At 52.9% G+C, this 26,538-nt stretch overlaps 2 protein-coding genes across 7 annotated transcripts in view; one reads left to right on the top strand and one right to left on the bottom strand.

The window, feature by feature from the left end:
- Positions 1 to 22,489, top strand: part of Bckdha (branched chain keto acid dehydrogenase E1 subunit alpha) — a 28,791-nt gene extending 6,302 nt beyond the window's left edge. The window contains exons 2-9 of one of the 4 annotated variants that reach the window (NM_012782.1): positions 10,776 to 10,958; positions 11,053 to 11,139; positions 14,307 to 14,415; positions 18,919 to 19,080; positions 20,611 to 20,817; positions 20,969 to 21,110; positions 21,273 to 21,444; positions 22,003 to 22,489. In NM_012782.1, coding sequence (NP_036914.1) covers positions 10,776 to 10,958; positions 11,053 to 11,139; positions 14,307 to 14,415; positions 18,919 to 19,080; positions 20,611 to 20,817; positions 20,969 to 21,110; positions 21,273 to 21,444; positions 22,003 to 22,173 — 1,233 coding nt within the window. In that variant the 3' untranslated portion in view covers positions 22,174 to 22,489. The remainder of the gene's footprint in view (positions 1 to 10,775; positions 10,959 to 11,052; positions 11,140 to 14,306; positions 14,416 to 18,918; positions 19,081 to 20,610; positions 20,818 to 20,968; positions 21,111 to 21,272; positions 21,445 to 22,002) is intronic. The other 3 variants (XM_039101525.2, XM_017588814.3, XM_063281522.1) reach the window with 3 other exon arrangements.
- A 438-nt stretch (positions 22,490 to 22,927) lies between these two features.
- On the bottom strand, positions 22,928 to 25,833 carry B3gnt8 (UDP-GlcNAc:betaGal beta-1,3-N-acetylglucosaminyltransferase 8). Of its 3 annotated transcripts, none has more exons than XM_063261364.1 (3): positions 25,199 to 25,379; positions 24,683 to 24,906; positions 22,928 to 24,294 (listed from the first exon to the last, which is right to left on the bottom strand). In XM_063261364.1, the coding sequence occupies exon 3, from the start codon at positions 24,260 to 24,262 to the stop codon at positions 23,093 to 23,095; it is 1,170 nt and encodes a 389-aa protein (XP_063117434.1). In that variant the 5' UTR covers positions 24,263 to 24,294; positions 24,683 to 24,906; positions 25,199 to 25,379; the 3' UTR covers positions 22,928 to 23,092. The 3 variants fall into 3 exon arrangements, with proteins under 3 accessions (XP_063117434.1, XP_006228496.1, NP_001100962.1); NM_001107492.1 differs by lacking the exon at positions 25,199 to 25,379 and adding an exon at positions 25,607 to 25,833 and having other exon boundaries at positions 22,934 to 24,294; XM_006228434.5 differs by having other exon boundaries at positions 24,641 to 25,379.
- Positions 25,834 to 26,538: the final 705 nt, after the last annotated feature.

The following is a 26,538-nucleotide window of genomic DNA, read 5'->3' as shown; positions in this document are numbered from 1 at the left end:
TCTTGCCACAGATGTGTGTACCAGGTTGGCATTGTATTGTGCAGAGGTCCAAGACTGGGTGGGTTGATGTCTTTCCCCCCAGCTGCCTGCACAGCATCTTCTAGCACAGTGAGAGAACCCTCATGCTGTTGGTGGGGATATAAGCCGGTGCAGCCACTCTGACCATGAGTCCGGATAGTCTTCAAACTATAAGCAGATCTACCACATGACTTGGCCTGCTATTGCTTCTGAGCATAGATCCAACAGGTCTGGGCCTCACTTTAGAGACTTGCACATCCTTGCTCATCACTGCTCCATTCACACTAGCTAGGATCAACTTAGATATTCATTGATTGACAAATGGATACTGAAAACGTGATCTATATGTATATGTGTACATATATATACATATGTGTACATGTGTATACATATGTGTGTGTACATATACATCACACACATATATACACACAATGGAGTATTACTCAAGTGTGAAGAGAACTGAAACCATGAAATTTGCAGGAATATGGATAAAGCTGATTAATGTGTATCAAGTAAGGTCGCCCAGGCCACAAAAGATAAACATTGTACATCTCCCATCCAAGTACTAACCAGGCCGGACCCTGCTTAGCTTCATTCAGAGAGCAGACGAGATTGGGTGTGCTCAGGGTGAACATTGTACATCTCATGGAGGTTGTAGCTTCAGATCCTTTATGTTCTGTACATGTGGAAGCTAGGAACGTAAAAGAGACTATTAGCAGGGAGTGAGGGGCAGTAGCGTTTGGGGAAGGGGAACCCTGGGGGCCAGAGGGCTCAAACAGGGATGGGGAACTGAGGGGCTCAGCAAAGGTAAACAAAATGAAGTGTGCACAGAGAAGCTACCCCAGAATCTTTGATCTTGTGATCCACTTGAAAAAATAAAAAGGAGACAGTAGAACACATGCTGTGAAAGAACAGGGGGAGGACACTGGGAGCTAAAGGGTTAAGTTCAAATGAGGACAGGGAGGTGGTGGGAGAGGAGAAGTAGAGGTGGGCTAACCAAAACTAAGAATATATGAAAAAGTGTTATGAAGCCCCATTACGGAGCTGAAGAGTTGGCTCGGTGGTTAAGAACACTGTCTGCTCTTATGAAGGGCCTGGGTTCAATTCCCAGCACCTACAAGGCAGCTCACAACTGTCTATAACTCCAGTTCTAGGGGATCTGACACCTTCAGACTAATGCACATAAAATTAAATAAATGAAGCCCCATTAGTTTAGCAAGCTAATTAAAAAATTTTTTTTTCTTAAAAAGAAAGTTCAAACAGAAGTACTCCACAGTAGTTAACACTCTTGCTCCCGGAGACAGGGCATTGAGTGACAGTGTCAGTGCCAGGCCTGGCTGTTACTGGTCAGGCCCTTGCATTGCTTTAGGTGGTCTATTGTGACTGTATAGTAAGGCCCTGTTGCTGAGGCTACTAGACTGCAGTTTGATTTGAACACAGAGAAAACTTTTCTTTTTCTTTTTTGTTTTAAACTCAGTGTATAGCCTGTGATGGCTTCAAAACTGGTGGCATTCCTCCAGCCTCAGCTTCCTAGGTGGTGGGATTGCAGGCATGGCTGGAAGGTGCAGTTTTATCTGGCTGGGGCTGAGGAGCTGAGAAGGGGTGGGGGGATCGTACAACTGTGGCTTGGTTAGAGTGGGTGACCAGTGGGTCAGGAAGAGGGACAAGGCAGCCCCTCCTCTTGCCACTCCTCACTGAACACCGTGGCCCTGGGGTGTTTGTTAGATCTGCCTTTGCCTTCTTCCCTTGCTGCTATAGCAGATGTCTTTGCTGCTCAGGGCTAAGAAGAGGAAGGACACTCACACTGTGGGAGCCTGGCCTGGGTTGGTGACTGTAAATCTTGTAGGTATGTATGCAGGCCCACAAAAAATAAAAAATAAGTAAATAAGAAAGAAAGAAGAAAACCAACCTCTGCGTACTCTCTGGGCTCTCTGGTAGAATACACCAGCACTGCCTCAGCGGAGTACAGCAGTGCATACCTGTAATTCCAGTGCTCAGGAAGCACAGGCAGGAGGATTGCAGGGAGCTCCTGGCCAGCCAGGGATACGTGGCCAGACTCTGCAGGAAAGAAAGGAAGGAGGGAAGGAAGGAAGGAAGGAGGAAAGAATGAATGAATCACCCTTAAGGCCATTGAAATGGCTCAGAGAATAAAGGCAGCCACCATCAAGCCTGTTGATGTGAGCTGTCTCCAGGACCCACATGGAGGAGAGAGAGAATCGACTCCCCAAGTTCTCTCGCTTTGGCATCCATGTGCACACACAGTAAGTAAAAGTGTAGTTTAAACAATTAAAAGTGGCTCAGTGGTTAGGAGCGCGGTCTGGGCTTCCAGAGAACCCAGGTTCATTTCCCAGCACCCACATGGCAGCTCACGACTGTCTGGAACAGCAGCTGCAGGGGATCAGCTCCCTCAGGCAGGCAGACATGCAGACAGAACAGCAGCACATAAAATGAAATGAACCAGAAAAGAAGTAAAAACTTAAAGAAACAAGTCGGCTCTCTGCAGCATCCTGGCCCTCACCTGGTAGAGCAGAGCTGCTGGGGCAAGGTCGGCTGCAGCCAGGTCTCTGCACTTCCGCTTCGGTGCTCTGAACCTCTCCATGTGCCAAGAGGAGCTGGTTTCTCTCCTGTTCTGTTTAACCTTTGGCCTGCAGGCTAAATGTAGCTAAATACAGTTACGAATATAGCCCAACGTGGAATTATAAACTTAGCTAAAACATGATGGGCTACTTTCTCTGTGTCTGTGTGTCTGTGAGTGTGTGTTTTGCTAGCTGGGGGGAAGTTAGGTAAAGTGTGAGGTTTGTAGATAACAGCACTGTGGTGCAAGATTCAGCAGTCGGACACCCCTGAGGGAGTTTTGCATATGATGAAACACTTTGTGACTGATAATTCAGCACACAAAGTGCTAGTGCACTGCTATTAAAAATGGGGAAACAGATTCAGCGGTAGGAAGTCTGAGTACAGAGGCTCAGACTCCAAAGCCTAACTCCCTTCCAGTTGGCTCAGGCACGCCAGACTCTCAGGACTCAGACACGAGCCCCATCCTGGCCTCCCCTAGCAGCTTCTGTCCAGGACACTTGATTCTGTTGGGCTGTGCTAGATTCAGAAGAGCTTAGTTCAGGCCGACACCACCCCTTCCCCACACTTCATCCACACCCGCCACGTTTTTGTTTTTGAGACTGCATCCCAGGGTGCAGTCCTTGGCTGGCTTCTAGTCCTCCTGCCTCTGCCTCTCAAGAGCTGATATTAGGGCTGGGGATTTAGCTCAGTGGTAGAGCGCTTGCCTAGGAAGCGCAAGGCCCTGGGTTCAGTCCCCAGCTCCGAAAAAAAGAACCAAAAAAAAAAAAAAAAAAAAAAGAGCTGATATTAAAGGTGTGCACCACCACACTCAGGTTCTTTGTTTTGAAATACAATATTTTTTTTAATAATTCATTTAATGTATGTAAGTACACTGTTGTTTTCAGACACCAGAAGAGGGCATCGGATCTCATTACAGATGGTCGTGAGCCACCATGGGGTTGCTGGGAATTGAACTCAAGACCTCTGGAAGAGCAGCCAGTGCTATTAACTGCTGAGCCACCTCTCCAGCCCGAAATACAATGTTGTTGACCTAACAAGAACCTTCTTTTTTGAGGAGGAGGTGGCAGGTGCATGCCACTGTGCAGATCAGATGACAGCTCTGGGATCCCTGAGATCAAATGATCAAACTTCAGTCGTCAGGCTTGGTGGCAAGTGACTTTACCAGATCAAACGTCTCTCTGAACTGAGTCTGGCCTTGAACTTGTTTTCTTCTTGTCTCCACTTCCCTTGTGTATCAGCATGCCTTGGTTTGGTTCAGTTGGACGTCAGTGCTGGGAGAGAACCATGGACCTCAAGGATGCTAGGCAAGCGTGCTACAGCTGAGCTCTGCCCCCTCGCCAACCCTAGTGTAAAGATCTTACCTGGCTGGCATTTTGATTCTAGAAGAGAGAAAACTTTGTCCCATCCAGCAGAAGCGAGCAGCTTTGTTTGACAGTGCAAGGAACAAAGGGTCTGTTCACACTAGTTCTTGTAGGAGACGGAGGGGCGGAATCAGTGGAGGATTAGCTGACTGGTGGGCACCACCAGGCCCCTGCAGCTTGTTTTGGCTGCAGCTAGTTCCTCAGAGCAGTTTGGGACTGCACACTTTAGGTTTCCTTGGGCCAAACCAGAGAAATACTTCCCTTAGATAGTGCTGGCAAGGGTTAAGAGAGATTGTTTTGTTTGGGTTTTGAGACAAAATCTCATATGGTCTTGGACAACCCCAAAAACTCTGTAGCTGGAGATAGCTTTGAACTCCTGATCTAGTACCTTCCCCTCCAAGTACTGGGCATTCCGAGTGTGGGCTGTCACATCTAGCTAGAGTAGATTGTGTTATTTCCCTAGGGTCTTGCTCTGTAGTCTAGGCTGGCCTAGAACTTGATTCAGTCCTCCTGCCCCTCTTCTGGAGTGTGGGCTAAAGGTGTGTGTGTGTGTGTGTGTGTGAGAGAGAGAGACAGAGAGAGAGACAGAGAGAGAGAGACAGAATGAATGAATGAATGAATGAATGAATGAATGAATCCTGAATAGTGTGTGCCTGCTATGGCCAGAGGTGTCAGATACCCCTGGAGCTAGAGTTCTAGGTAATTTGCAAGCTGCCTTGCTGGGAACTGAACACTTCTGGGCTATCTCTCTAGCCTGAAGAGAACGGTTCTTAGTGGGTATTCCATCTGTGTTCCAAACACTGACTAAGTCGGGGTTTTACAAATGGCAGCCATAACTTTTCTCCAGGGACACTGACTGGCTTCATGTTGACTGATTCAGGCAAAGCGTGGAAGGAGTGCTCTCTTGGGCTTCACACCTGCAGCACTCAGAGCCTGTGGAGTTGAAAGCCACTGGGTCTCTGAGGCCCAGGGAGCCAGCTTGCTTTCCAACCTGAGCGGCAACCCCAAGGGAGCTATTGCTCCCTGCTGCCTTAGGCCCCATGCCTCAGGGCTCAGGACTCAGTAGGTGTTGGTGGTTTCGGCTCTCTTCCACAGAGGGAGTGTAGAGTTAGCAGGCCCACCCCAAATGATAGATGAGTTCTGAACCCTATCTCCTTTGCTCATGCAGCCCCTGCACATGCCAGCCTTTCCACTTGTGAGCTGCGCGGCTCGGACAAGTTGTTTAGCCCTTCTGAGCTGTTTGATGGCAGGAACTTGCAAAGAGGCTGCGGGGGTTCAGTGAGCACAGAGATACAGTTTGTGTGGCACCTATGTTCATAGTCTGTTGTTTTTTGGTTTTTTGTCTCTTAAGGTTTATTTTATTTGCATGTGTGTGTACACATTTGTATGGGTGTCTGTGAAGACTGGAAGGGAGTATTGGGATTCCCTGAAACTGGGGTTATGGACAGTTGTGAGTCAACTGACGTAGGTGCCAGGAATCAACACCTAAGCCATTGCTCTAGCCCTGTAATTGTCTGTTATGGACCTGCTTCAGTCATCTTGGTTTCCAGTGTCCCGAGTGCCAGGCCTGGAGCCTGTTTCTGTTTGTTTGGTTTGGTTTTTGTTTTGTCCAGGCTAGCCTTACACTTGTGATCCTCCTGCTTCAGCTTCCGGATGCTGGCCTGACGTGCCTGCATAACTCCATTGAGCTCTGGAGTCCTTGTTCTTCCTCACGCCCAACATCCTTGTTGCCCTCACCTCTCCCGGCCTGACCAGCAGTTTCGATTAACTCCTTTTCAGGGAGCTTTTCTGTCACTCATGTGGAGTGGCTGGTGACACTTCCTACAAGGCATCAGTGGTGGCTTGTCCCCCAGCCCACAATCCTGGTCTTTTTTTTTTAAAGATGTATTTATTTATTTTATGTATAAAAGTACACTGTAGCTGTCTTCAGACACACCAGAAGAGGGCATCAGATCCCATCACAGATGGCTGTGAACCACCATGTGGTTGCTGGGAATTGAACTCATGACCTCTGGAAGAGCAGTCAGTGCTCTTAACTGCTGAGCCATCTCTCCAGCTCTGTCTCTTGTCTTTATGGGACGTGGGCTCAGGGCAGTAGGTTCCTGTCCAGTATCTGTGGTGGACAGAGGCAGACCTGGGATTGGAGCCAGGCAGGTTAGGTGTAGCTGTGCTGACACCCTGCTTCTCTCAGCATCCCATACCCATGCTCCTGGGCGAGCTTCGTGTCTGCCTGGTTGACGGGAATAGTCACTTACATACCTGTTGGTGGTTCATGCTTGCCATGTGTTCCTTAGTGCCAGGCACTGGGCTGAGTCATGTACGTGTCAGCTCACGCTGTGCTCATAACAGCCCATGAGAATGTACACCAGAATGAGAAACTGAGGCTCAGAGAGTGGTCGGCCTACAGCTGCTGCTCAAGGGAATGGCCATGCAGATACCTCTGCAGGCTGCCCAGGCTGCCCAGCTCCTGTTGGGGTCCTTTTACTTCAGGACTTGGTCCCAGGCTGGGCAGTATTGTCATCCTTGTCACCAGCCGCCACACAACTCCCTACTTCCAAGAAGAGGCAGAGGAGAAATGTGGTCATTGGACGTGGTCATATCCCTTCTCTGTAGGATTTGGGGTGGGGTCTCTGTAGCCCTGGTTGTTCTGGAACTTACTCTGTAGACCAAGCTGACCTTGAACTCACAGCCACCCACCTGCCTCTGCCTCCTGCTACTGCCTGGCCTCTATAGGTATTTTACCGCCCACCCCATAATCCAGCATCCTCATTACCAGCCAGTTTGGAACTCATGAAAAGCACAGTGACTTCATGGAGACAAAGACAGCCCTCCTATCTACACGTGTGCAAAGAGGGGGTTGGAGAACATGGCCTGGGCCTGCTCCAGTGCACCTGGGTGTCTGGATGGTTGCATCAGGTCCCCTGACAGTGTGTCCTGCTGGGACACCTTAGCTCATACTCGGCCTGCAGGCTCTGCCCGGGACTCATCACTCCCAGGCTAGCCCTTCAGCTCTCCTCCCCGTCTCTTCCTGTTTCTCTCTCTCTCAAGTTTGCAAGGGCAAAGCCTGGAATCAGTTTCTAATTTAAGGGGTACTGGTTCTTCTCTCCCCATTTTCCCAAGGTGCCTATCATGTCTGATTTTCCTGCTGTCTTACCTTTGTGTCTTTGTGGGGTTGGTCAGGTTTTGAAACCAAGTCCCAGCATGTGGGTCAGACTGGCCTTGAACTCATTACTCTCTTGCTTCAGTCTCCTAAGTGGGTGCCTCAGTTAGGGATTCTGTGGCAGTGACGAGACACTGTGAAGGTGGCATTAGTGTCGCCACCATGCCCTTCTCTTTAGCACTTCTCAGGCACATGTTATGCCCAGGCCCACGTGAAACCTGTGTAAATCACCCTAGGACCTTGGCACACAGCCTTCTGCAGCTTTTTAGACATGAGGAATTTTGAAGTGTTTGCAGAGAGCCACACTGTGAGCTTAGAAAGTGGAGCCCACAACCGTTTGACTCCAGAGTCACTGAATACAACCAACCTTGTTCATTTCCCGTGTACAAGGTGATTACCTATGGAGAGCTTCTTGTGGAACCCAGCTCAAACCTCCCCTGCCTTGTGGCATGTGTGGGAGACAAACGTGAAACAAAGGCTCCTTCCAGGTCGGTATCAAGGTCCTGCTGTGCCTGGAGCTCAGGTCGAGGACAGGTTGCCTGCTTCCTTCTTGCAAGAACAGGATGAGTCTGCCAGAGGGGTGCCAGCCTGAACCTGCCCTGCTGTGGGGAGCAATAATTTCCTCAGAGCCACAAATGCCAATAATCATGCACTGGAAACTTGCTGCCCGCTGGAACCTCGGCGCCTTGTCCGATCCAATTAAAAGAAGGGAGGGGACACACGTGAGATCCAGCTTGTAGGGAATCCACTGTTTCTGTGGCTCCCCTAGAGGTGAAGCCACAGTTGCTGACCAGAGAGGAATCCTGGCTGCGGTGGGGAGAAAAGACGCAGATGTGTGGGAGTGGACATGCTGTGGCAGTTGGGATTTGGGGTCCTGGGGTTTGAATCATAGCCCTGACAGGCTGGAAGTCCATTTGTGACGCATGGGTTTAGATCTGCGGCCTGGCACAAGCTGTCTTACCTCCCTAAGCTTCTTAGCTCATCTGTTTCGTAGCAGTGCAAGTAGTTACTGATTGAAGCCCATCCCAGCCTGCCGGACACGTAGCCATTCAGTCCCTCCTGAGCATGTAGGCCTCTGTGGCTGCCAGCCATGCCTTCTGTGATGCTAGCCTTATGAAGTTCTCTCACCTCCTGTCTGATGACATCAAGGAGTGGCGTGGCAGAATGAATGACCCAGAAAGGTTAAATTAGCAACAAGCCAGAGTTGTTGGAAGATGGGAACCCATCTCTCCCTTTAGCCATCCTTCCCCTTGCCCAGAGGTCGAGTTGTCTCTGGGTTTTCATTAAGGGAAGATAGTGTGGGAAGTTGTGTGGGTTTGGAACAGGTGGGCATCTCTGTTTCTCAGAGTAGCCCTTCCCTCTCCCCTAGTAACCTCCTCTGGAATGTGGGCTGCTCATACCCTACCTTCCTTATGGGCATGGGGCTGGGGAAGGCCCCCAGGAAGTCTGCAGGCTTCTGTGTTGATTAGAGAAGTCTGAGTCCAGTTTTTGCTGTGGTCAGCTTTTTCTGGCAAGCGGCCTTTTTCCTGGAACTTGGCCCTAGGTAGAGCAGGTTTGGGGAACCCTGGAAGATTTGTTCATCCAGCGTCAGTGTGTGGTCCAACTTTTGATTTATTTTTTTTATGTTTTGTTTTTCGTTTTGTTTTTCATTTTTAGACAGTCATTGATAGCCCAGGCTGTCTCAGTCTGGTGATATCCCTGGCTACTACCTTCCAGGCAGGGACCACCGCTCTAAATCAAGCCCAGGGCCTCATGCATGCCAGGCAAACACTTTATCTTTTCAGACACATTCCCACCTTTTTTTTTTTTTTTTAATAAAGACAGGGTCTCATGTTGCCCAGGCTGGCCTTGAACTTGCTATGTAGCCAAACTCTTGACTGAACTCTTGATTCTCCTCCGCTTCCCAGGTGCTCTGATTAGAAGTTGAGCTGCCAAGCAAGCCCCACGTCATCATCATCATCATTATTTTTTAAAGACTTGTTTTGTTTATTATATAAGTACACCGTAGCAGTCTTCAGAAGAGGGAATCAGATCCCATTACAGATGGTTGTGAGCCACCATGTGGTTGCTGGGAATTGAACTCAGGACCTCTGGGAGAGCAGTGCCCTTAACCACTGAGCCATCTCTCCAGCCCATCATTTTTTTTTTTTTTTAAATGATCTCACCCTGAAGCTTAAGCTGGCCTTGAACTTGTGGCATCTTCTCCCCCATGCCCCACCCCCTCCGATACAGGGACTATGAGTGTAGACCTCATACCTAGCTTTTTGTTCTCTGTCCATGGTGGGGTTCTCTGTGTCTCAGGGCTGCCCCAAAATTTGACATCTTTCTGCCTCCACTTTCTGCGTGCTGTGTGCTGTTGTGCATAGCTCTGTGTTCAGTTATGTATAAAAAATAGAGCATGCAGGAGCACAGAGAAACTTCTGGAAACTAGGTCTTCACGGAGAGGAGTGTATGCCATTTTTTGTTCTGAGAAGTTCAATGTCCCTACAGGACTGACTCCTGGCTACTTGGAGTTCACTGCAGGACGTGTACCAGCCCTGTGTTTGGGCTTTGCCTATTCTGTCCTCTGCCTGCAGCACTCCCTCCTTGGCTGCTTGTTACTCTGTGGGACTCATGGCTGTGGGATGATGGGAATTGCCCTCCTCCCTGTTTGGCATGTCATTTCCCTCTGGCCCCAAGGACAGATGTCTGCCGTTCCTAGATCCTGCACAGAGCTGGGGTTAAGTGAGTGCCCAGGTATTTGTTGAATGGGTCGTTTTGGCTTTAGCATAGGTGCTGCCCTGGCAAGGAGAAGGCACTGGTTCATGGAATACACTTTTTCAGGTGAGAAAGGGAAGGACGAGGTGTGTGGAATTTATCACAAGTAGCGCCTATAATCCCAGTCTCCCCCAGGAGGATCATAAGTGAGTGGCCAGCCTGGGCTATGCAGAAGAGGCTTGCCCTAAAATGACCTTTAGATGTCCTTTGGGGCATTGCTTAAGCATGGCTTTCTTTTTTATGTATATTTATTTTACTTAAGTATTTTTAGTTTCTGAGGCAGGGTTTCTTTCTATAGCTCTGGCTGTCCTGGAACTCTCTGTGTAGACCAGGCTAGCCTTGAACTCACAGAGCTCCACCTGCCTCTGCCTCCCAAATGCTGGGATCAAAGGCATGCTCCACCACAGTGTCTTTAAAGCTCACTTCCAGTGGGTTATTTTAGGTAGGCTCTGTGTGTAGTTGCAGATGATGAGCTCATGATGTCCTTGCCTGTGCCTCCCAGAGGACAGGATCGTAGGCTTGTACTGTTGTGCCAGCCTTCATATTTCCATGCCACCCTTTAAGAGATTGTTCCCCATAGCCAGGCAGTGGTGGCTCATGCCTTTCATCCCAGCACTTGGGAGGCTGAGGCAGGCAGATCTCTGAGTTCTAGACCAGCCAGGTCTACAGAGTGAGTTCCACAACAGCCAGGGCTACACAGAGAAACCCTGTCTACAAAACAAAACAAAACAAAACTGGGTATGAAGAGGATTAGGACTTCAAGGCTAACCTCAGATAAGAAGCACATTTGAGGCTAACTTGGACTTATGAGCTCCTTACCCACCATAATGTCAACCACCAAGGTTGAGCCAGCTGAAGTTTCAGCTGCTCCTGATAGCACCCTCTTTACCTTTCTTCCCCAGCACCCCAGCAGGCAGCAGCAACAGCAGTTCCCATCCCTGGATGACAAGCCCCAGTTCCCAGGGGCCTCTGCAGAGTTTGTAGACAAGCTTGAGTTCATCCAGCCCAATGTCATCTCCGGCATCCCCATCTACCGCGTCATGGACCGACAGGGCCAGATCATCAACCCCAGTGAAGATCCCCACGTGAGGCTGCCCCCCTCCCAGGGCCCCCATGCCTAGGTCCCTTGCCTGACTCCTCCAGTCCCAACTTTCCCCATCTGTCTGCCTCCACCTGCAGCTGCCCCAGGAGGAGGTCCTGAAGTTGTACAGGAGCATGACGCTGCTCAACACCATGGACCGCATTCTCTATGAGTCCCAGCGACAGGTATGTGGGGACATACAAGGAATGCACCGAGGAGGGGCTGGTATTGGGGATCCTTTTGGCGGTGTCAGGAGAATTTGTGGGGTTCTGGTGGGGCACTGGAAGAATGTGGGAAGGGTTTCATCCAAGGACACCAAGAACACTTGCTACGCTCATAGCAGAGCAAAGTCTCGGAGTGCCAGTCATAGACTGACTTTGAATGACATTTTTCTCGTCTCTGTCTTGGTTTCCATTGTATTTGACAGCTGAATACACAACTCGGTGGCTTGCCTTGTCCTGGCTTCTGTCACTAGCCAGACATTAAAAAGTCGGGCATGAGGATCCATGCCTGCAATTTCAGTGCTTGGGAGGCTGAGGCAGTGAGATAGCCTTGAGTTCCAGGCTAGCCTAAACTACAAAGTGAGACACTGTCTCAAAGCTGCCTCTCCATCCCAACCCAGTAAATCAATGAACGAGAGCTGGTGTTGTAACCGCCTTGTAGTGTTGGGATGGGAATCATGCTATCCAGAACAGAAGGAGTTTATCAAACATGGAGAATGGCCTGTGAGCAGAAGGATTGTACTTGGGTGCAGGAGACAGACTACCCCATGCCAAAGGAAAACTTGAGAACCACAGTCAAGAAGCAGAAGTCAGCAAGTGACTAGTCTGTGTCTTGGATGAAAGAAGCTAGGGGAATAGGGAGCCTGAAGTCATCCCAGAGCACCTGCATGTCAGGTCTGTCCAGTGTCCTGCTGCCGCTCACTGTGTTGCACTAGAAGATTAACCTGCTCTAAACGCCCCAGTGGCGGCTGCAGCTGCAGAGGCAGTGGCGTGCTTCCTGGCTACCACACGCCCTCATGCTCTGGATTCTTGAATGAAAGACACACACACACACACACACACACACACACACACACACACACACACACACACACACACACACACGCAGCCTTATATTTTAATATGCCTTAAACAGCTCGGCGGTTAGGCCACTCCCAAACTTCCATGTTGCTAAGACACCCTCCCCTCCGACTTTCCTGAATTATTACTTACTAAAACCTATATTCTATCCTGGCTACCCCAGACACAGGCCTGCAGCTGTCCTGGGCCACGATCCTCGACTCATAAATCCTAAACTCCTCAGGCCTGGACCTCCACCTTCTCCCCCCGCGTTCTCACCCGGGAATCTTACAAGTCCTGCCTCTGTCTCTGCCCAGCCATTGGCTACCAGCAATTTTACCAATCAGAGTCAGCTGGGGGCACGGATCTTTAGCGTTTAATGTGCATGGATTTCCGTGTGATTTTTGGAAACCCAAATAGCATTGTGCAAGCATTAAACAAAATCCATAACCCCATTGCCGTGCCATGCCGTGCCATGCAGGCCTTTCTCATGGTCTCTTACAATTCTCATAGTCCAGGTGGCTGCTGGAGTCTCTTCCAGGCAGCAAGCAGAAGGCAGGTGGGAGGCCGAACACGGCCCGCCTCTGCTCCTCCCCAGCTCGTGCCTCTGTAGAGCCAGCTTTCTTGGGCAGTCCCTGAGTGCCGTCTGTCAGTGTTCATCCTAGCTGCCAGAGAGACTAGCCTTACTTGTCCCTTCTGGGTATCTCTTGCATGTGGCAGAATGGGTGCTTTGGTAACAGGAGGCAGGGAGGACTTGGAGGACAGACCCCAAGGTTGGGGTGCATCTCAGGCTCACCCACACACTGACTGAACTTGACAGCCATGAGGCCCTCCCTCCATACCCAGTACCCGCCCACCCACTTGGCACCAGAAAGTCAATTAAGTTTTAATTGGCTCCCTACTTACAGAAAGCCCGTTCTCATCACTTTCCCATGCTGCTGGGAAGAGGGTTCCAGGAGCAGGAGCTCCACAGAGGTGGGCAGTCCTGAGGGGCAGCTTGGGGAGAGCTCTTTCGTATGATCTTGGGTGATCTGGATCTCCTCACACACCAGGGCTTCCCCAGCTCTCCAGCCACACCTCCATCCTGGCGGCCTAGACCAGTTGGCCTCATCTCGGCTCATACCCCATGCTAGACAGCCTGTCCAGACTTGACCTGCGTGCCCTCCTCCTCTAACCGTTTCTTCCAGTGCCCTTCTCACCTACCCTGGCCCCCAAGTCTCACCTGCTGTCTGCCATCCCCCTGCCTGCCTTCTCTCTGTTTCCTGATGTTCCCTTAGGAGTTGGTGGGCAGCTACAGCACTGTTGGGCACCCACCCTGTCCCTCTGCCTCGTCCTCTATGGCAGATTGGCCCTTGCTCTGTGCCTGTTGCCTCATGCTCACAGGATGGCTTCTACAGGTCCAGGCATCCTGGCTCTTGAGTGAGGCAGGAAGGACATGGGGGTGGTGCCAGCAAGCATCTCCCTTATGCAGAATAGCAAATTCTATTAAAGCCTGCGACTAAAACTGTCCCTGACCAATCACCTCTGGCTGGCAAGGGGGACTGGGAAGCCCAATGATTTTCCCGGCCCAGGGATAGAGAGGCCAAGTGGGCACGGATGGTCACTCTCTGAGCTAGTAATTCAGCTTTTGAGGACTCATTCATCTGTCCTTCTTTCTGTGTCCCTGGCTCCCAGACCAGGGCACCCTCTCTCTTGGCACTATAGTCTTTCCTGTTTGCCATCCCTTCCCCGCAGAGCCACCTGAGGTGATTCCAAGACCCAGGCATGGCTGCAGAACCTCTGCAGAGAGATCTGGAGCACAGTGCGATGCACCTCTCTCCCCTCACCTCACTTGATTGACCTCGTGGCCCTCTGGCCTCGTGTCTTTCCTTGTTCTTCTGTCTAGGCCTTCCACCCACCCACCCTGCCTTTGCCCAGTGCAGCAGGTTATCTCCACACCTGACTGCCTGGGCTTACTTTAAGGTCTTGACACTCGTCTCTCACTGTCCAGCAGGAGCTCCTCGAACCCAGCCCAGCACAGTGATGGCCACAGTGGTGACTGATCATTACAAGACTGGCAAGGGCTGGGTAGCTGGGTGCGACAGCATGCCCCTCTAACTCTAGCACCCAGGAAGCAGAGGCAGGCAGATCTCTGTGAGTTGGAGGCCAGCTGGGTGTACTTTGTGAGTCAGGGTATCTAGGGCTATAGAGAGACCCTGTCTCTAAGAGTAAAACAAACAAAAAAGTAAGGCAGGGTTCTCTGTGAAGGACAGCCTTAACCAAGCCTGGGCTTCTGGCCCTCTACCCCCTAGGGCCGGATCTCCTTCTACATGACCAACTATGGCGAGGAGGGGACACATGTGGGGAGTGCCGCTGCCCTGGAGCGAACGGACCTGGTGTTTGGCCAGTACCGGGAGGCAGGTATGTCTGTTGGTAGTTTGCTCTGGGGTCTCCATTGAGCTCCACAGCATGGTACTGTGAAGGCCTTGGGAGCCCAAGAAGCAGCATTGAAAGCGTTGAGGCTGTGACAAGGCAGATCTCTCTACAAAGTGTGGGATGGTACCTCTTGCAAAGAAGGTTGGCTCACAGCCCTCTCTGAACTACCACCACCTTCCCATCTCCAAGGTGGCAATAAGGAGGCACCTGAATTGAACCTGAACTGAATTGAGCTGCTGGAAGGACCCTTGGGAATCAGGCCTGGCTGAGGGCATGGCATGCTCCGTGGACACCTGTTTACCCAGGGCAGGGCATTCTGCACTCTTCTGAGGTGCATGTTCCCCAGGAAGCAGAAGCTGCGGGAAGCTCCTGAGCTTCTTGGCAAGGGAGAGGGGTACGGAGGAAAGCAGGGAGCAGAAAATAAGGCAAGAATCTTGGAGAGCTAGGGACGTGACCTGGCAGCATAGCTCCTGACTATCAGTGAGGGCTGGGGGAGAGGCCTGCTGAGCCGGGAGATGTGTTTTTTGGGGTCTGGAGAGGAAGGTGCCCCTGGCAGTACCAGCCAGGCAGATCCTGAGCCTTGTTGGCCTGCCACATCTTAGGCAAGTTACTTGGTCATGCTGTCCTCTATAAGGAGGTGGTAGCACCAGCTGGCTGCTGAAAAGTCACAGGCAGTTGGCATAAAGCTAGCACAAGGCTTGGAGTTAGAGGCCCTCGTCATTGGAGCCAGGGACCACTTTTCAGAAGTGGGGCTGGCCAAGGTGACTACAGAGACCTCCTTGGATGAGCTAGGCATCCAGTCCACAGCCAGACCGGCTCCTGACTCCTCTTGTACTGGGCCGGGACATAAGTCTGCGACAGTTGAGGCATCAGCAAGGAAAGCCAGGTTTCCAAAGCACTGGGGACCCATAAGCTCTTGTCTGTATGGAGGCGACAGTACAGGAAGAGGACTGAGGCCACCCTACTTCACGTTGGGAGGTGGAAAAGACTGGCACAATAGCATGTGCTTGTAAACCCAGTTCTCAGGGAGCTGAGGCAGGAAGACTGCAAGTTTGAGGCCAGCCTGGGCTACATAGCAAGAATCTGTCCTTAAAAACAGCAAACCCAAAGAACAAGGCACTGTGCCGTGAGGAGATGAGAGGTCTTCATAGCGGCAGGCGACCGGTCTGCCTGGTCTCTGACTGCGTCAGAGCTCCTTGTCCAGTCCCCTGCTGCAGAGTGTGGGCACTTTGGAGCTGGTTTGGGTGGCTTGTGGAGGTCCTTGTCGCAGCCAGTGAGGCAGTTGTCCTTGTTAGTTGTGAAAGCCAAGCAATCATCAGGGAGAATGAGGTTCTGGGATCCAGGCCATCTATCTGCCTCCCAAGGAGCAGGGCTAGTGAATACTCTTCACTAAAGTCTGCCCCAGTCACTGCCCTCTCTGTCACTCTGGCTGCCCTCCCATGACCATATTGGCCATTTCCAACTGGGGTGGTGACAGGGTGTGGTGTTTGTTCAGGACTGTGAAGCAGCAGCAGGTGCTGAAGCAAAGCGATTCCCATGGGACCTGCCGCTTCCTGGTGCAGGTTAGATCTGCCTGGGTGCCGTGCGCAGCCAAGGCTGTCGGATTTGTTTATGTTTGGCGGTGGTGGAGATGGAACCTAGGACCACATATGAGGCAAGCACTTACCACAGATCCCACCCCAGCCTGGGACTGTGTGTGTGAGCACCTTCTTCCTGTCCCTTCCTGGTGACTGTCGTGTACAAGCCCCAGCGCCTGGGCCTTGTGAGTTTCTGGGAAGTCTCAAAGCAGGAGCTCCCCGTCCTCTGCCAGAGCCCCTGCTCCATCGTTGCCTATGCAGTGTAGCAAGGCCTTTTTGAATTTATTGTGCCCATCCAAAGTCATCTGGCAGATGACTATGAAGGCCAAGGCGTGGTGGCATGTATGGAAGCAGAGGCAGGAGAGTTGCCACAATTTCAAGGCCAGCCTGGCCTACGTATGTAGAAGGTCCAGGCCCACTGGGTATGGTGGTGCATACCTTTAATCCCAGCAGCTGAGAGGTAGAGGCAGCAGATCTCTTTGAAGTCAGCCTGATCTACATAGTGAGCTCCAGGACAGCCAGGGCACCAAGTGGGACCTGTCTTAAGAGACAAACAAGCTGCTTATCATGTGACCCTATTGCCTTGTTTTTTGTTGTTACTGTTTTGAGACAAGGTCTCACTATGTAGCCAGGGCTGGTCTGGAACTAGCTTTGTAGACCAAGCTGTCATTGAATTCACCTGCCTGCCTCCCAAGTCTCATTAACTTCTCATATGAAGAACAACTCTGCAGTAGAGGCTTGGGAACAGACAGACAGCTGCTTCAGAGTGAGCTCATGCTCTGGGAGACCACGGGGGCCATGAAGATGCTTCTGGGTGAGTTCAGGCTCTGCTGGACTATAGGACATCATGACCCACAGCGTTTGCCCAGGGCTGTGCACTGTGTCCCCTTTCAGTGATGCTGAGAGAGCCCCAGCGTGTCCTGAAGCAATCACAGACCCTCCAGTGCTCTGGCTTAAGTCACCTTTCGATGTCGATCTGACATCATCCGGCAGAGCCTTTTCTCCAATTAATTAACTAACTAACTATATCCCAGTATCATCCTCCCCTCCCCTTCATCTCTGAGAAGAGGGAGATCATCGCCCCAGAGTATCACCCCACCTTGGCACATCAGGTCACTGCAGGACTAGGCACATCCTCTCTCACTGAGGCCAGACAAGGCAGCCCAGTTAGTGAACAGGATCCACAGACAGGCAGCAGACTCATGTCAGCCCTGATGCTAGTTGTTGGGGGCTGCATGAAGACCAAGCTGCATATATGCAACATGTGTGCAGGTTAGTTGTCTCTGTTGGTTTTCCTATGGAGTCCCTGTCCCCTTTGGATCCCTCAGTCTTTCCTCTGACTCTTCCACAGGACTCTCTGAGCTCCATCCAGTGTTTGGCTCTGGGTGTCTTCATCTGTCTCAGTCAGGGTAGAGCCTCTCGGAGGACAACCATGCTATGCTTCTGTCTGCAAACACAGCAGAGCACCTTTGCTAGTATCAGGGATTAGTTCTTGCCTAAGGGATGCATCTCAATTTGGGCCAGGCATTTCTTGGCCATGCCCCCCCTGCCCCCCCCCGCCTCCCCCCCACCTCCTCTCCATCTTTGTCCCTGCATATCTTGTGGGCATGACACATTTTGGGTCAGGTTTTGTGAGTGGGTTTGTGACCTTACCACTCCACTGTGAATCCACTTCAGGGTCCATATCTCCTACTACTAGGAGATTCAGCTAGAGTCACCCTCCTACACTCCCTGGGGCCTCCTCCCCTCTGGCACAGCTCTCTGGCATGTTCTAGAGGCCTCCCTCAGGACTTTTATTTGAAGAAAAGGTTTTATTTCTATGAGTAGATGGAGGTGGATTAGTTCAAGACACAAAACTCACAATTTCTCATTGGGACAAAAGCCTTGGGCTGGGGCTCTATCAGTGGTAGAATATTTGCTGGCATGCCTGTCTGAGGTTCTGGGTTCCATGTCTAGCACTATGAAAAGGAAGGGAAAGGGGGATGCTGACACCCTCAAAGGAAGGAGAGCCACGTCCCCTCAGCGTTGTGGCCCATGGGCCACTGGATGGCTCCCTGTATCTGTGAGCACAGGGGCAGGCACATATGGACTTAGACAGCGGCTCACTGCGCGTTGCGACCAGGCTAGCCTTAAACTCTCTGAGATCTGCCTGTCTCTGATTCAAGTGCTGGGATTAAAGGCTTGAGCCACCATGCCTGGCCCGTGAGTTATGAAGAAAAAAGAGAAAAAGAAAACAACATGAAGGCTGAAGGAAAATGGAGGATGTTCTCAAAAGAGTTGGAGGTGGGGATCAGGGTGAGGGTGGGGACATGGGCATGACCTAAGCATCTCATGGTCGTGGATGAAATCTGAAAAGCCACATATCGAGTGACAGTTTGATGGATCTTCTCTCACTGACCATGGACCTTGAAGGCTGAAAACAAGATTTTTACAAAGAAGACCTCACCTGCCATTTTCTGTGCAGGGCAGCCCTGTCATACGCAAAGTTCAAAGTTCAGTTACACCTCTTAAAGACTAGTGTGGGATGATGGCTAACATATAAACCATTCACCCTTGCTGAGTTACCAAGGGTTATCTGGGCCAAACAAGTCTCTCCTGAGATCGGTCTATCTGTGGACCTGCCTGTCCTTGTAACCCCCTGAGTCTGCCTACCTTCTACCGTCTGACTCTTAGCTTTCTTTTAATCCAAGGCATCATCTTGTTACATAGCCCTGGCTTCAGCTTGCAATCCTGCTGCCTTAGCCTCCAGAGTGCTGGGCTCAAAGGCCTGCCCTACCACCCTGACCTGGCTACTGCCTTCGAGGTGGAAGCTCGGGGAGGAAGGGACTGGTTCTAGGTTGTGCACAGGGTTGGCCTGGCGCTCCTCCCCACTGCACTGCTTCTCGGACTCACAGTCACCTCCTCCTGCCAGGTGTGCTCATGTACCGGGACTACCCGCTGGAGCTGTTCATGGCCCAGTGCTACGGCAACGTGAGTGACCCAGGCAAGGGACGCCAGATGCCCGTTCACTACGGCTGCAAGGAGCGTCACTTCGTCACCATTTCCTCTCCACTGGCTACGCAGATCCCTCAGGGTGAGGACATGTACTCTGAACCTCATGCATGCCATACCTGTGGCATAGCTCTCTGTGGGCCTGGGCTTCCAGCCTGCTAGTTGAGTAGTGCCGTTAGAGCCTGGCCTATACACAGGGCCTCTCAGAGACGGCTCCGTGGTATCCCACCCCATCAACCAGCCTTGGGTCATCATGACCATACTGACCTTCCCAGACTGCTCCTGCCCAAGCCAGCATGGTCAGGCATTGTGTCCTTGCCACACTCAAAACTGTCTAAGAACACTGGTGGTGGTTGTGGGTGAGCCTGGCATGTATCATTATCCCTGTTACCAAGAACGGGAAGTTGAAGCTGAAGCAGGAAGTGACCTACCAGGGAGGAGGGCAGGAAGTCACTCATGGGTACCTGTGACTGCAGAGACCACATTCTACCCTGCCCTGGCTAGCCTTGGTCTTCAGAGCCAAGTACACTCCCCAGAGCTGGGCTGCTCTGAGGCTCCTGCATACCACAGAGACTGCCAGGATGCTGGGCCTGTGCCCACACAGCACACAGACCAGGAGTGGCTCTCTTGTGTCCTCCTGGGCCCAGAATCTGATGGAAGGCATGTGTCTCAGTATAGCCTGGCTGTTGAGCCAATCCCGGTGTGTGGCTTGTGTGTGTGCAGACTTCCTGGGAGAATGGTGGGAAGCAGAGCTCTGTTTGTTGTGGTACACCAGAGTCCTTTATTCGGCAGATGTATGCAGTGGCCACTATATGCCTACAGTCACCCTAGGCTTTCCAAAAAAGAGAGACACATGTCAGCCCTGTTGATACTGACATTGGCTTGGGTGAGAGCAATGGGGAAGAGACAGTACCTGGAGTGCTTTGTACAGGCGATAGGAAAGGCAGCACAGAGCCATGTCCTGGGGGCAGAGGCAGAGGCAGAGGCATCACAGGTGACTAAAGGAAGTAGTGTGGACCAGTCGGGGGGGAGGGGTGCTGGGCAGGCGAGGCCTAGTGGCCTTTCCTACTGCAGGGACTTTGGTCCACAGTGGCCTGAGAGCCCAGAGTTAGGAAGAGTCTGCCAGACTCACACTGTAAGAGTTCCCTGGTAGGAGTTGGGGATTTAGCTCAGTGGTAGAGCGCTTGCCTAGGAAGCGCAAGGCCCTGGGTTCGGTCCCCAGCTCCGGAAAAAAAAGAACAAAAAAAAAAAAAAAAAAAAAAGAGTTCCCTGGCTATCCCTTGGATGACAGATTAAGGGTCAGTGGGCTACTCAGTAACTAGGATATGAGGTGCTGGTGGCCTGGCCCTGGTGTGGAAGGTCCAGTTCTGGCTGTCCTTTGAAGATGGTATAAATGTAAGCCTGACTGGAGTCAGGGGCCATGCACCCTGGGAACCTAGAGACAACTTTCTAAGCCTGAGGGCGTACATGCATGTGTGTGCACACACATGTGTGTGTGCACACATGTGCATGCACGTGTGCCTATGCCTGTGTGCGGGTCAGAGAGAGGAAGGAAGGGAGAGGAGGGCGGGCTTATTCCTACTCACACTTCCTCATCTGTGTTCCCATGCAGCGGTAGGGGCAGCCTATGCTGCCAAGCGGGCCAATGCCAATCAGATCGTGATCTGTTACTTTGGCGAGGGGGCAGCCAGTGAAGGGGATGCCCACGCCGGTTTCAATTTTGCTGCCACCTTGGAGTGTCCTATCATCTTCTTCTGCCGGAACAATGGCTATGCCATCTCCACACCAACCTCTGAGCAGTACCGTGGGGATGGCATAGGTAAGGGCCCTTCTCTTGCTGCCCTCCTTCCTGTTCTCTCCTTGATGGTGTCTGACCTCGAGGTCACGGGAGGCACAGAAAAGCACACCCTTCACTCTGCTCTTTCCCTCCTTCTCCCTGAGGCCTGATTGGCATTCTCTCTGTCCCGCAGCGGCTCGGGGCCCTGGGTATGGCATCATGTCAATCCGTGTGGACGGCAACGATGTGTTTGCGGTGTACAATGCCACTAAGGAGGCCCGACGGCGGGCTGTGGCTGAGAACCAGCCCTTCCTCATTGAGGCCATGACCTACAGGTGCCTGCCTCCCTCCCATCCCTGGAGCTCACAGCTCTGTCAGCTCTGTCAGCGCCCTCAGACATGCTTGCTGCCCCATTTGCACTCCCTTCCTTGTGCCACATCACTCCTGTGTCCTTTTCTGACACACCCCAGCTGATCCACACTGCCTCCCCTGAGCAGGATCGGGCACCACAGCACCAGTGACGACAGCTCTGCGTACCGTTCGGTGGATGAGGTCAATTACTGGGACAAGCAGGACCACCCGATCTCGAGACTGAGGCAGTACCTGCTGAACCAGGGTTGGTGGGATGAGGAACAGGAGAAGGCCTGGCGGAAGCAGTCACGAAAGAAGGTGAGGGCCCACTGGAGCCCAGGGAGTGCTCCACTGCACAGGAGCACTCCAGGAGAACAGTGCAGGACCTGGGTGTTCACACTGACCGGGGCAAGCCTTATCCACAACCTTGTGTGGCCCCTGGAGCCAAGCCACCTGCACCATATGGCCTCAGTGACTTCACAGTGGAACCCAGAGCAAGTCGTCTCTAAGTTCCTGAGATACTCACTTCAGGCATGTGCAGTGCCCCACCTGGGCTGTGGCTGAAACCAATGTCATCCTCTGTGGGGTTATGATGGCCTGCTCTGGCCTCAGGCTACACCATGGTTACTAGCTCAACCCTGGCTCCATCGCCCTGAGGAGTCCTTTCCCTTCTCTGCATCCTGCCCCTGCACTCTTGTTCCCTCCATTGTAGAGCTGCTCAGGGCAGTGCCAGGTCCCTGCAGGCCAGAGCTGGGGATCTGGAATCTTCGCTCACATCAGGCTGAGGCCTCAAAGGGGGAGGCTGAACCATGGGTCGTGTTTGGGAGAGGGCAGGGTGAAGGGGACAGCCACTTCTTACTCTCTTGTGTCTCCCAGGTGATGGAGGCCTTTGAACAGGCTGAGCGGAAGCTAAAGCCCAACCCAAGCCTCCTCTTCTCCGATGTGTACCAGGAGATGCCTGCCCAGCTGCGCAGGCAGCAGGAGTCCCTGGCTCGGCACCTGCAGACCTACGGGGAGCACTACCCCCTGGACCACTTTGACAAGTGAGGCCCTAACCACCACAAGGTGGTCCTGCTCTGAGTGGAGCTGGGGGGCGGCAGGACGCTGCCCCCCGCTGCTAACCAGTGCTGCTGACGTGCTGAGCAGCCAGTGTGGCACGCACTGCGGCTCCCCCAGGCTACTTCACTGGGGCACCACATTTGCAGCCATTGCTGCAGCTCCATCACTCCCTTCACCTGTTACAGTGCCTTTTAGGGGTGGGGAGGAACCAGGGCCAGGGCAGACCCTTTGGGCAGGGTGGCCCTGGATTTGCTCAGAGAAATAGCTGATTGGCAGAGTAAGTAAACCACAGCTCTGCCTTTGACTCTGCTTCCTCTGGTCTCTGTTTCGTCAAGTTTGGGGGCTGGGGTGTGTGTGTGTGTGTGTGTGTGTGTGTGTGTGTGTGTGGGACGAGAGAGCCCAGCATGGCTGATTTGGTTTGGAGGGCTGTTGTCTGTTTGTGTATCTACACAGTAACTTACTGGGAATCCATGACCCTGTTTAGCCTCTGGTTCTGGGATTACCGAGTATCCACCACACCAGCCTTCTATAAATGTTCCAAGGTTGAGGGCAGTGGAGAGGCACGTGGCCCCTCCAGAGAGAGCGCTCCATGGGCTGGCAGATGCATGATGTCCAGTGAAGTGTCTAGGATACCCCTGGAACATGCTAGGCTAGGCTGGGAAGTGTCGTGTGTGAGGGTAGAGGGGCAGCAGCATCTGCCTTCCCTGCAAGAGTCCCACAGAAGAAAAAATAGCTCCTGACCTCAGAGTAGGAAGGACACACTTTTTCAAATTCAGAAAGTAGATGAACATAGTCTGCCACCTTGTCTGGCCTGCCCATTCTTGGCTGGGAAGGGTTTGGGAGGGACTCAGGCCAGGTCAGCACCCTCACCCGCACCCCCACCACCACCCCAGCTTGTCTCTGGGGATCAGCACCGGAGCTCTGGAACCCACAGATGTCTCCAGAGCCAAATGGTGTCCTGGGGGCTGACTGGATGCACCAGCAGCAGGCCTCGTACAGCGCAGGGGTCCCTGGTACGCTCTGCTGGCCAGGCTGTGAGGAAGCCTGGATGGGCACGGGGCGCTAAGCCCAGGGCACGGAAGCAGAAACCAGTGTAGACATCATCAAAGGGGAAGGGCGCTACTCGGGCTGCTGCCTGCAGCAGCCAGGGAGCCAGGCGCCCCGAGATGACGTAGCCACCCCCACTTGCATAGGCTGGGTAGTCACCTTCAAAGAAGGTCTTCGGCACATAGAAGGGTCCTCCGGGCTTGCGAAGTGGTTTGGCCTGGGTGAAGACCTCACCCAGGTAGAGGCTGCGGGCCCAGGTAGGTGGCAGAGCCTGCAGGTGCTCCAGCAGGGCTGGGATGTGGACAAAGGCATTGTCCTGAACCTGCAGGACGAAACTGACCTTGGGGCAGTGGTGGCTCAGCCAGGTCAGCAGCAGCAGGTCTTTCAGTGTCCGGTTGTAGGGAACATCCAGGAAGTCCCAGAGCAGTAGGTCACCATAGCGCCGGCTCTCCCACGTCACCAGTGATGTTAGGTCAGGCCCCCCCATTCCTAGTGGGGACCCCAGCAGGAAGAGTAACCGGGTCCCAGCAACTGGGCTGCCCCAGGTCTCCCTCACAGCCTGCCTTGCTGCAAAGTGTCCTGGTTCTGATTTGACAGCCAGTAGCAAGTAGGGTACATCCTTATCAGAGCAGCTGGCCACCGGGCTGCCTTCTCCTGCAGGCAGCCATAGCGGGAAGCTCCTACAGGCTGCTGACAGCAAGAAGCGCCGAAGGTCTTGGGGGTACAGGATGAAGTCCAAGATCTCTGAGGCAGCAACACTCCCCCAAGTCTGACAGTCCGAACTCGGCAGGACGCCCAGTTGCCGCTGCTGCTGGTTCCAATAAGCAGAGGACAGTGGGCCAGTCTGACCCAGGCGTGCTGAGAGGTTGGTGGGCAAGGTGGGCTCAGCACTTGGTGGCGTTGGACTGGGCAGAGCGCCCCGGGGTTCAGCCTTTTTAAGCCAGGACTCAGATGTCCACTCGATGTATACTTTGAGGCCCAGGAGTGTGAGCAGTGCTGACAGGCAGAGCTGGCACTTGCGGCAACGCATGACCCGGCCCAGGGAAAGGGCCACTGGTGGGGCTGCAAGAGTCACAAGGAGCCACAGAAGTCTTTAGGGTGCAGAGTGGATCTCCAAAGAGGGCCCAGCAAAGTCCAGTCAAGCAGCCTAGGTCTTACCCAGTTCCAGTAATGACTTCTGAAACCCTGACCCTAGGCAGACTGACCCACTGTACCCAACTGTTAACATTATCCTAGATGAACACTGCCTCCCCCGCCCCCTTCTTCCCCTTTTCCTGTAGTTAAGGTGTTGTATCTGTTTGCAGTATCGCTCCAACGCTGTTCCTACTCCCTTTCCCTCACTCCTCGCTCTTCAGGAGTCCCAACTCCCCGGGGAAACTCCTTTTTACCTTCTTGGAAACCTACCTACCTCCTCCAGTAACCCCACCCCAGGGCCTGGGGCCCCAGGTACCTCTGAGTCCAGCTTCCGCCAGCTCTGGGGGGTCCTCGGGTCAAGCTCTGCCCGGACTCCCTCTTCGAAGCTGTGCGTCCTCGGCTGCCGGCCCAGCCCGCGCTGCGAGTCTGGAGGGGCGGGCGAGAGGGCCCCTGGGGCCGGGAGGAGCCGGGGCGGGGCCGGGAAGGGGAGGCAGACAGGGAGACGCGTCCTGGCGAGTTAGGGCTGGTTTTCTGGTGAGACTGCGGGAAAGGTTTAGGGGTGGTCAAAGCCGCGGACCTGCAAGGGCGGTCCCAACGAGCAAAGAGAAGAGAGGCCAAGGGGCTAGTTCGAGGCCACCGCCCGAAAGCGTCGTGACTGTGCTGTGAGCGGGGTGGGGTAGGAGTGTGTGGTGTTTGCAGGGGCCGCGAGGGGGTGGAGGGATGTCGAGGGGGAGAAAAATGTGGGAGACCTTGGCAGGCAACTAGAACAGAGAAAGAGGAAGGCAAGAGAAAGACGCACAGGTGGAAGAGGTCGGAACAGAACTTGACTAACCAGGGAGTGCTCGGAGGAGGACCCAGAGAGGAAAAGTCCAGGGAGAGCGAGGAGGCAAGGGGGGGCCACACGAGAGCAATAGAAGGCGATGAAGTGAGGTGCACTGAGAGAACCCCCTAGTTAGGGCCTGCACCTCCTCCAACTTGTGCAGGAGCCACCAGCAGTCCCTTCCACCTCCATCCAGCTGGGAGGGGCCCCGCCCTATGATGCTCTGGGCTTTATGCCCCGCCCCTGGGGCAGGAGGGTGTCTGACTGTGTTTACATCCCGGCCCTAGGGCCTCTGCTATTGAGTCTTTGCCAGCAGTCTGCGGAGGCCAGCAGGTAGGGCCTTCCCATATCTCCCGGGACCTGGGTTGGGAGGAAGCCCGCTCCCCACCCCGAAGCCCCGGTTGACCCTTTGCAGCCTACCTGGTTTGGAGGACTGTCCAGATATAAAAGGAACTCAGTGTACCAGAGGCCAGAGTCTGTTATCTTTCCAGCCCCGATTTCCTCCCTCCAAGTTTGAATAATGGAGCCCGTGGGAACAGATGGAGGAAGAGAGTGGGGAGGAAATGGTGAACGTTAATGGAATAAGTACGGGCTAGAGTGAGGAAGATAGCCAAGGGCCAGGCCTGGCCAAGCCCAGCCTAGCCTAGGGCCTTGGGAGAGGCTGTCAAGGCCTCAGAGCACTACTGGCTCATCTCCCTCAGGGCGCTGAAGGCTCTGTGACTGATACCAGTCTCTTGGGGCCTTACAGTCTCCCAGGAAGCAGGACTGGTGTGCAGCCTAGACCCAACCAGAAGCCGCCACACAGCTACTGGAACCAGGAGGGCCCAGTAGAAAGCTGTGATGTACAAGAACACAGGACAGAGTAATGAAGGGTTGGGGGTTGAAGATTGCTTTGGGGAGAGCATAGTTTGGGGCACTTTCATTATCTGGTCCCATGTCTGACCTGGGCATTTCTCGTTTCTTGGCTTTACCAACTGCAGGGTATTGGCTGGTCCATGTTCCAGTCAGTTAGCCAACTAACCAGAGAGAAAGTACTGATTAGTACCGGTAGCGCTGTGCATGCGGTCACTGAGCTGTGCTACCCCTCTCTTGTTCTTATCAGCTGGAGCCTAGCAGGCTCCTCTCCAAGCTCTGTCCTAGGTTTTGTGGATTTGTTAGCAATAGAGGATGTGTGTATACATTCATGTATGCATGCATAGATATGTATTTGAGATGGAATTTCATACTATGTAGCATTAGCTGTCCTGGAACTTTCTATGTAGACAAGAGAGCTCATCAATATTTAAGAGCAAGTTTTGCTCTTGCAGAGGACCTAGGTTTGATTCCCAGAACCCACAGCTCATAACCACCTG

Source organism: Rattus norvegicus, chromosome 1, assembly GCF_036323735.1.
Source record: "Rattus norvegicus strain BN/NHsdMcwi chromosome 1, GRCr8, whole genome shotgun sequence".
Lineage (NCBI taxonomy): Eukaryota > Metazoa > Chordata > Mammalia > Rodentia > Muridae > Rattus > Rattus norvegicus.
This window is presented reverse-complemented; position numbering and strand designations above follow the sequence as displayed.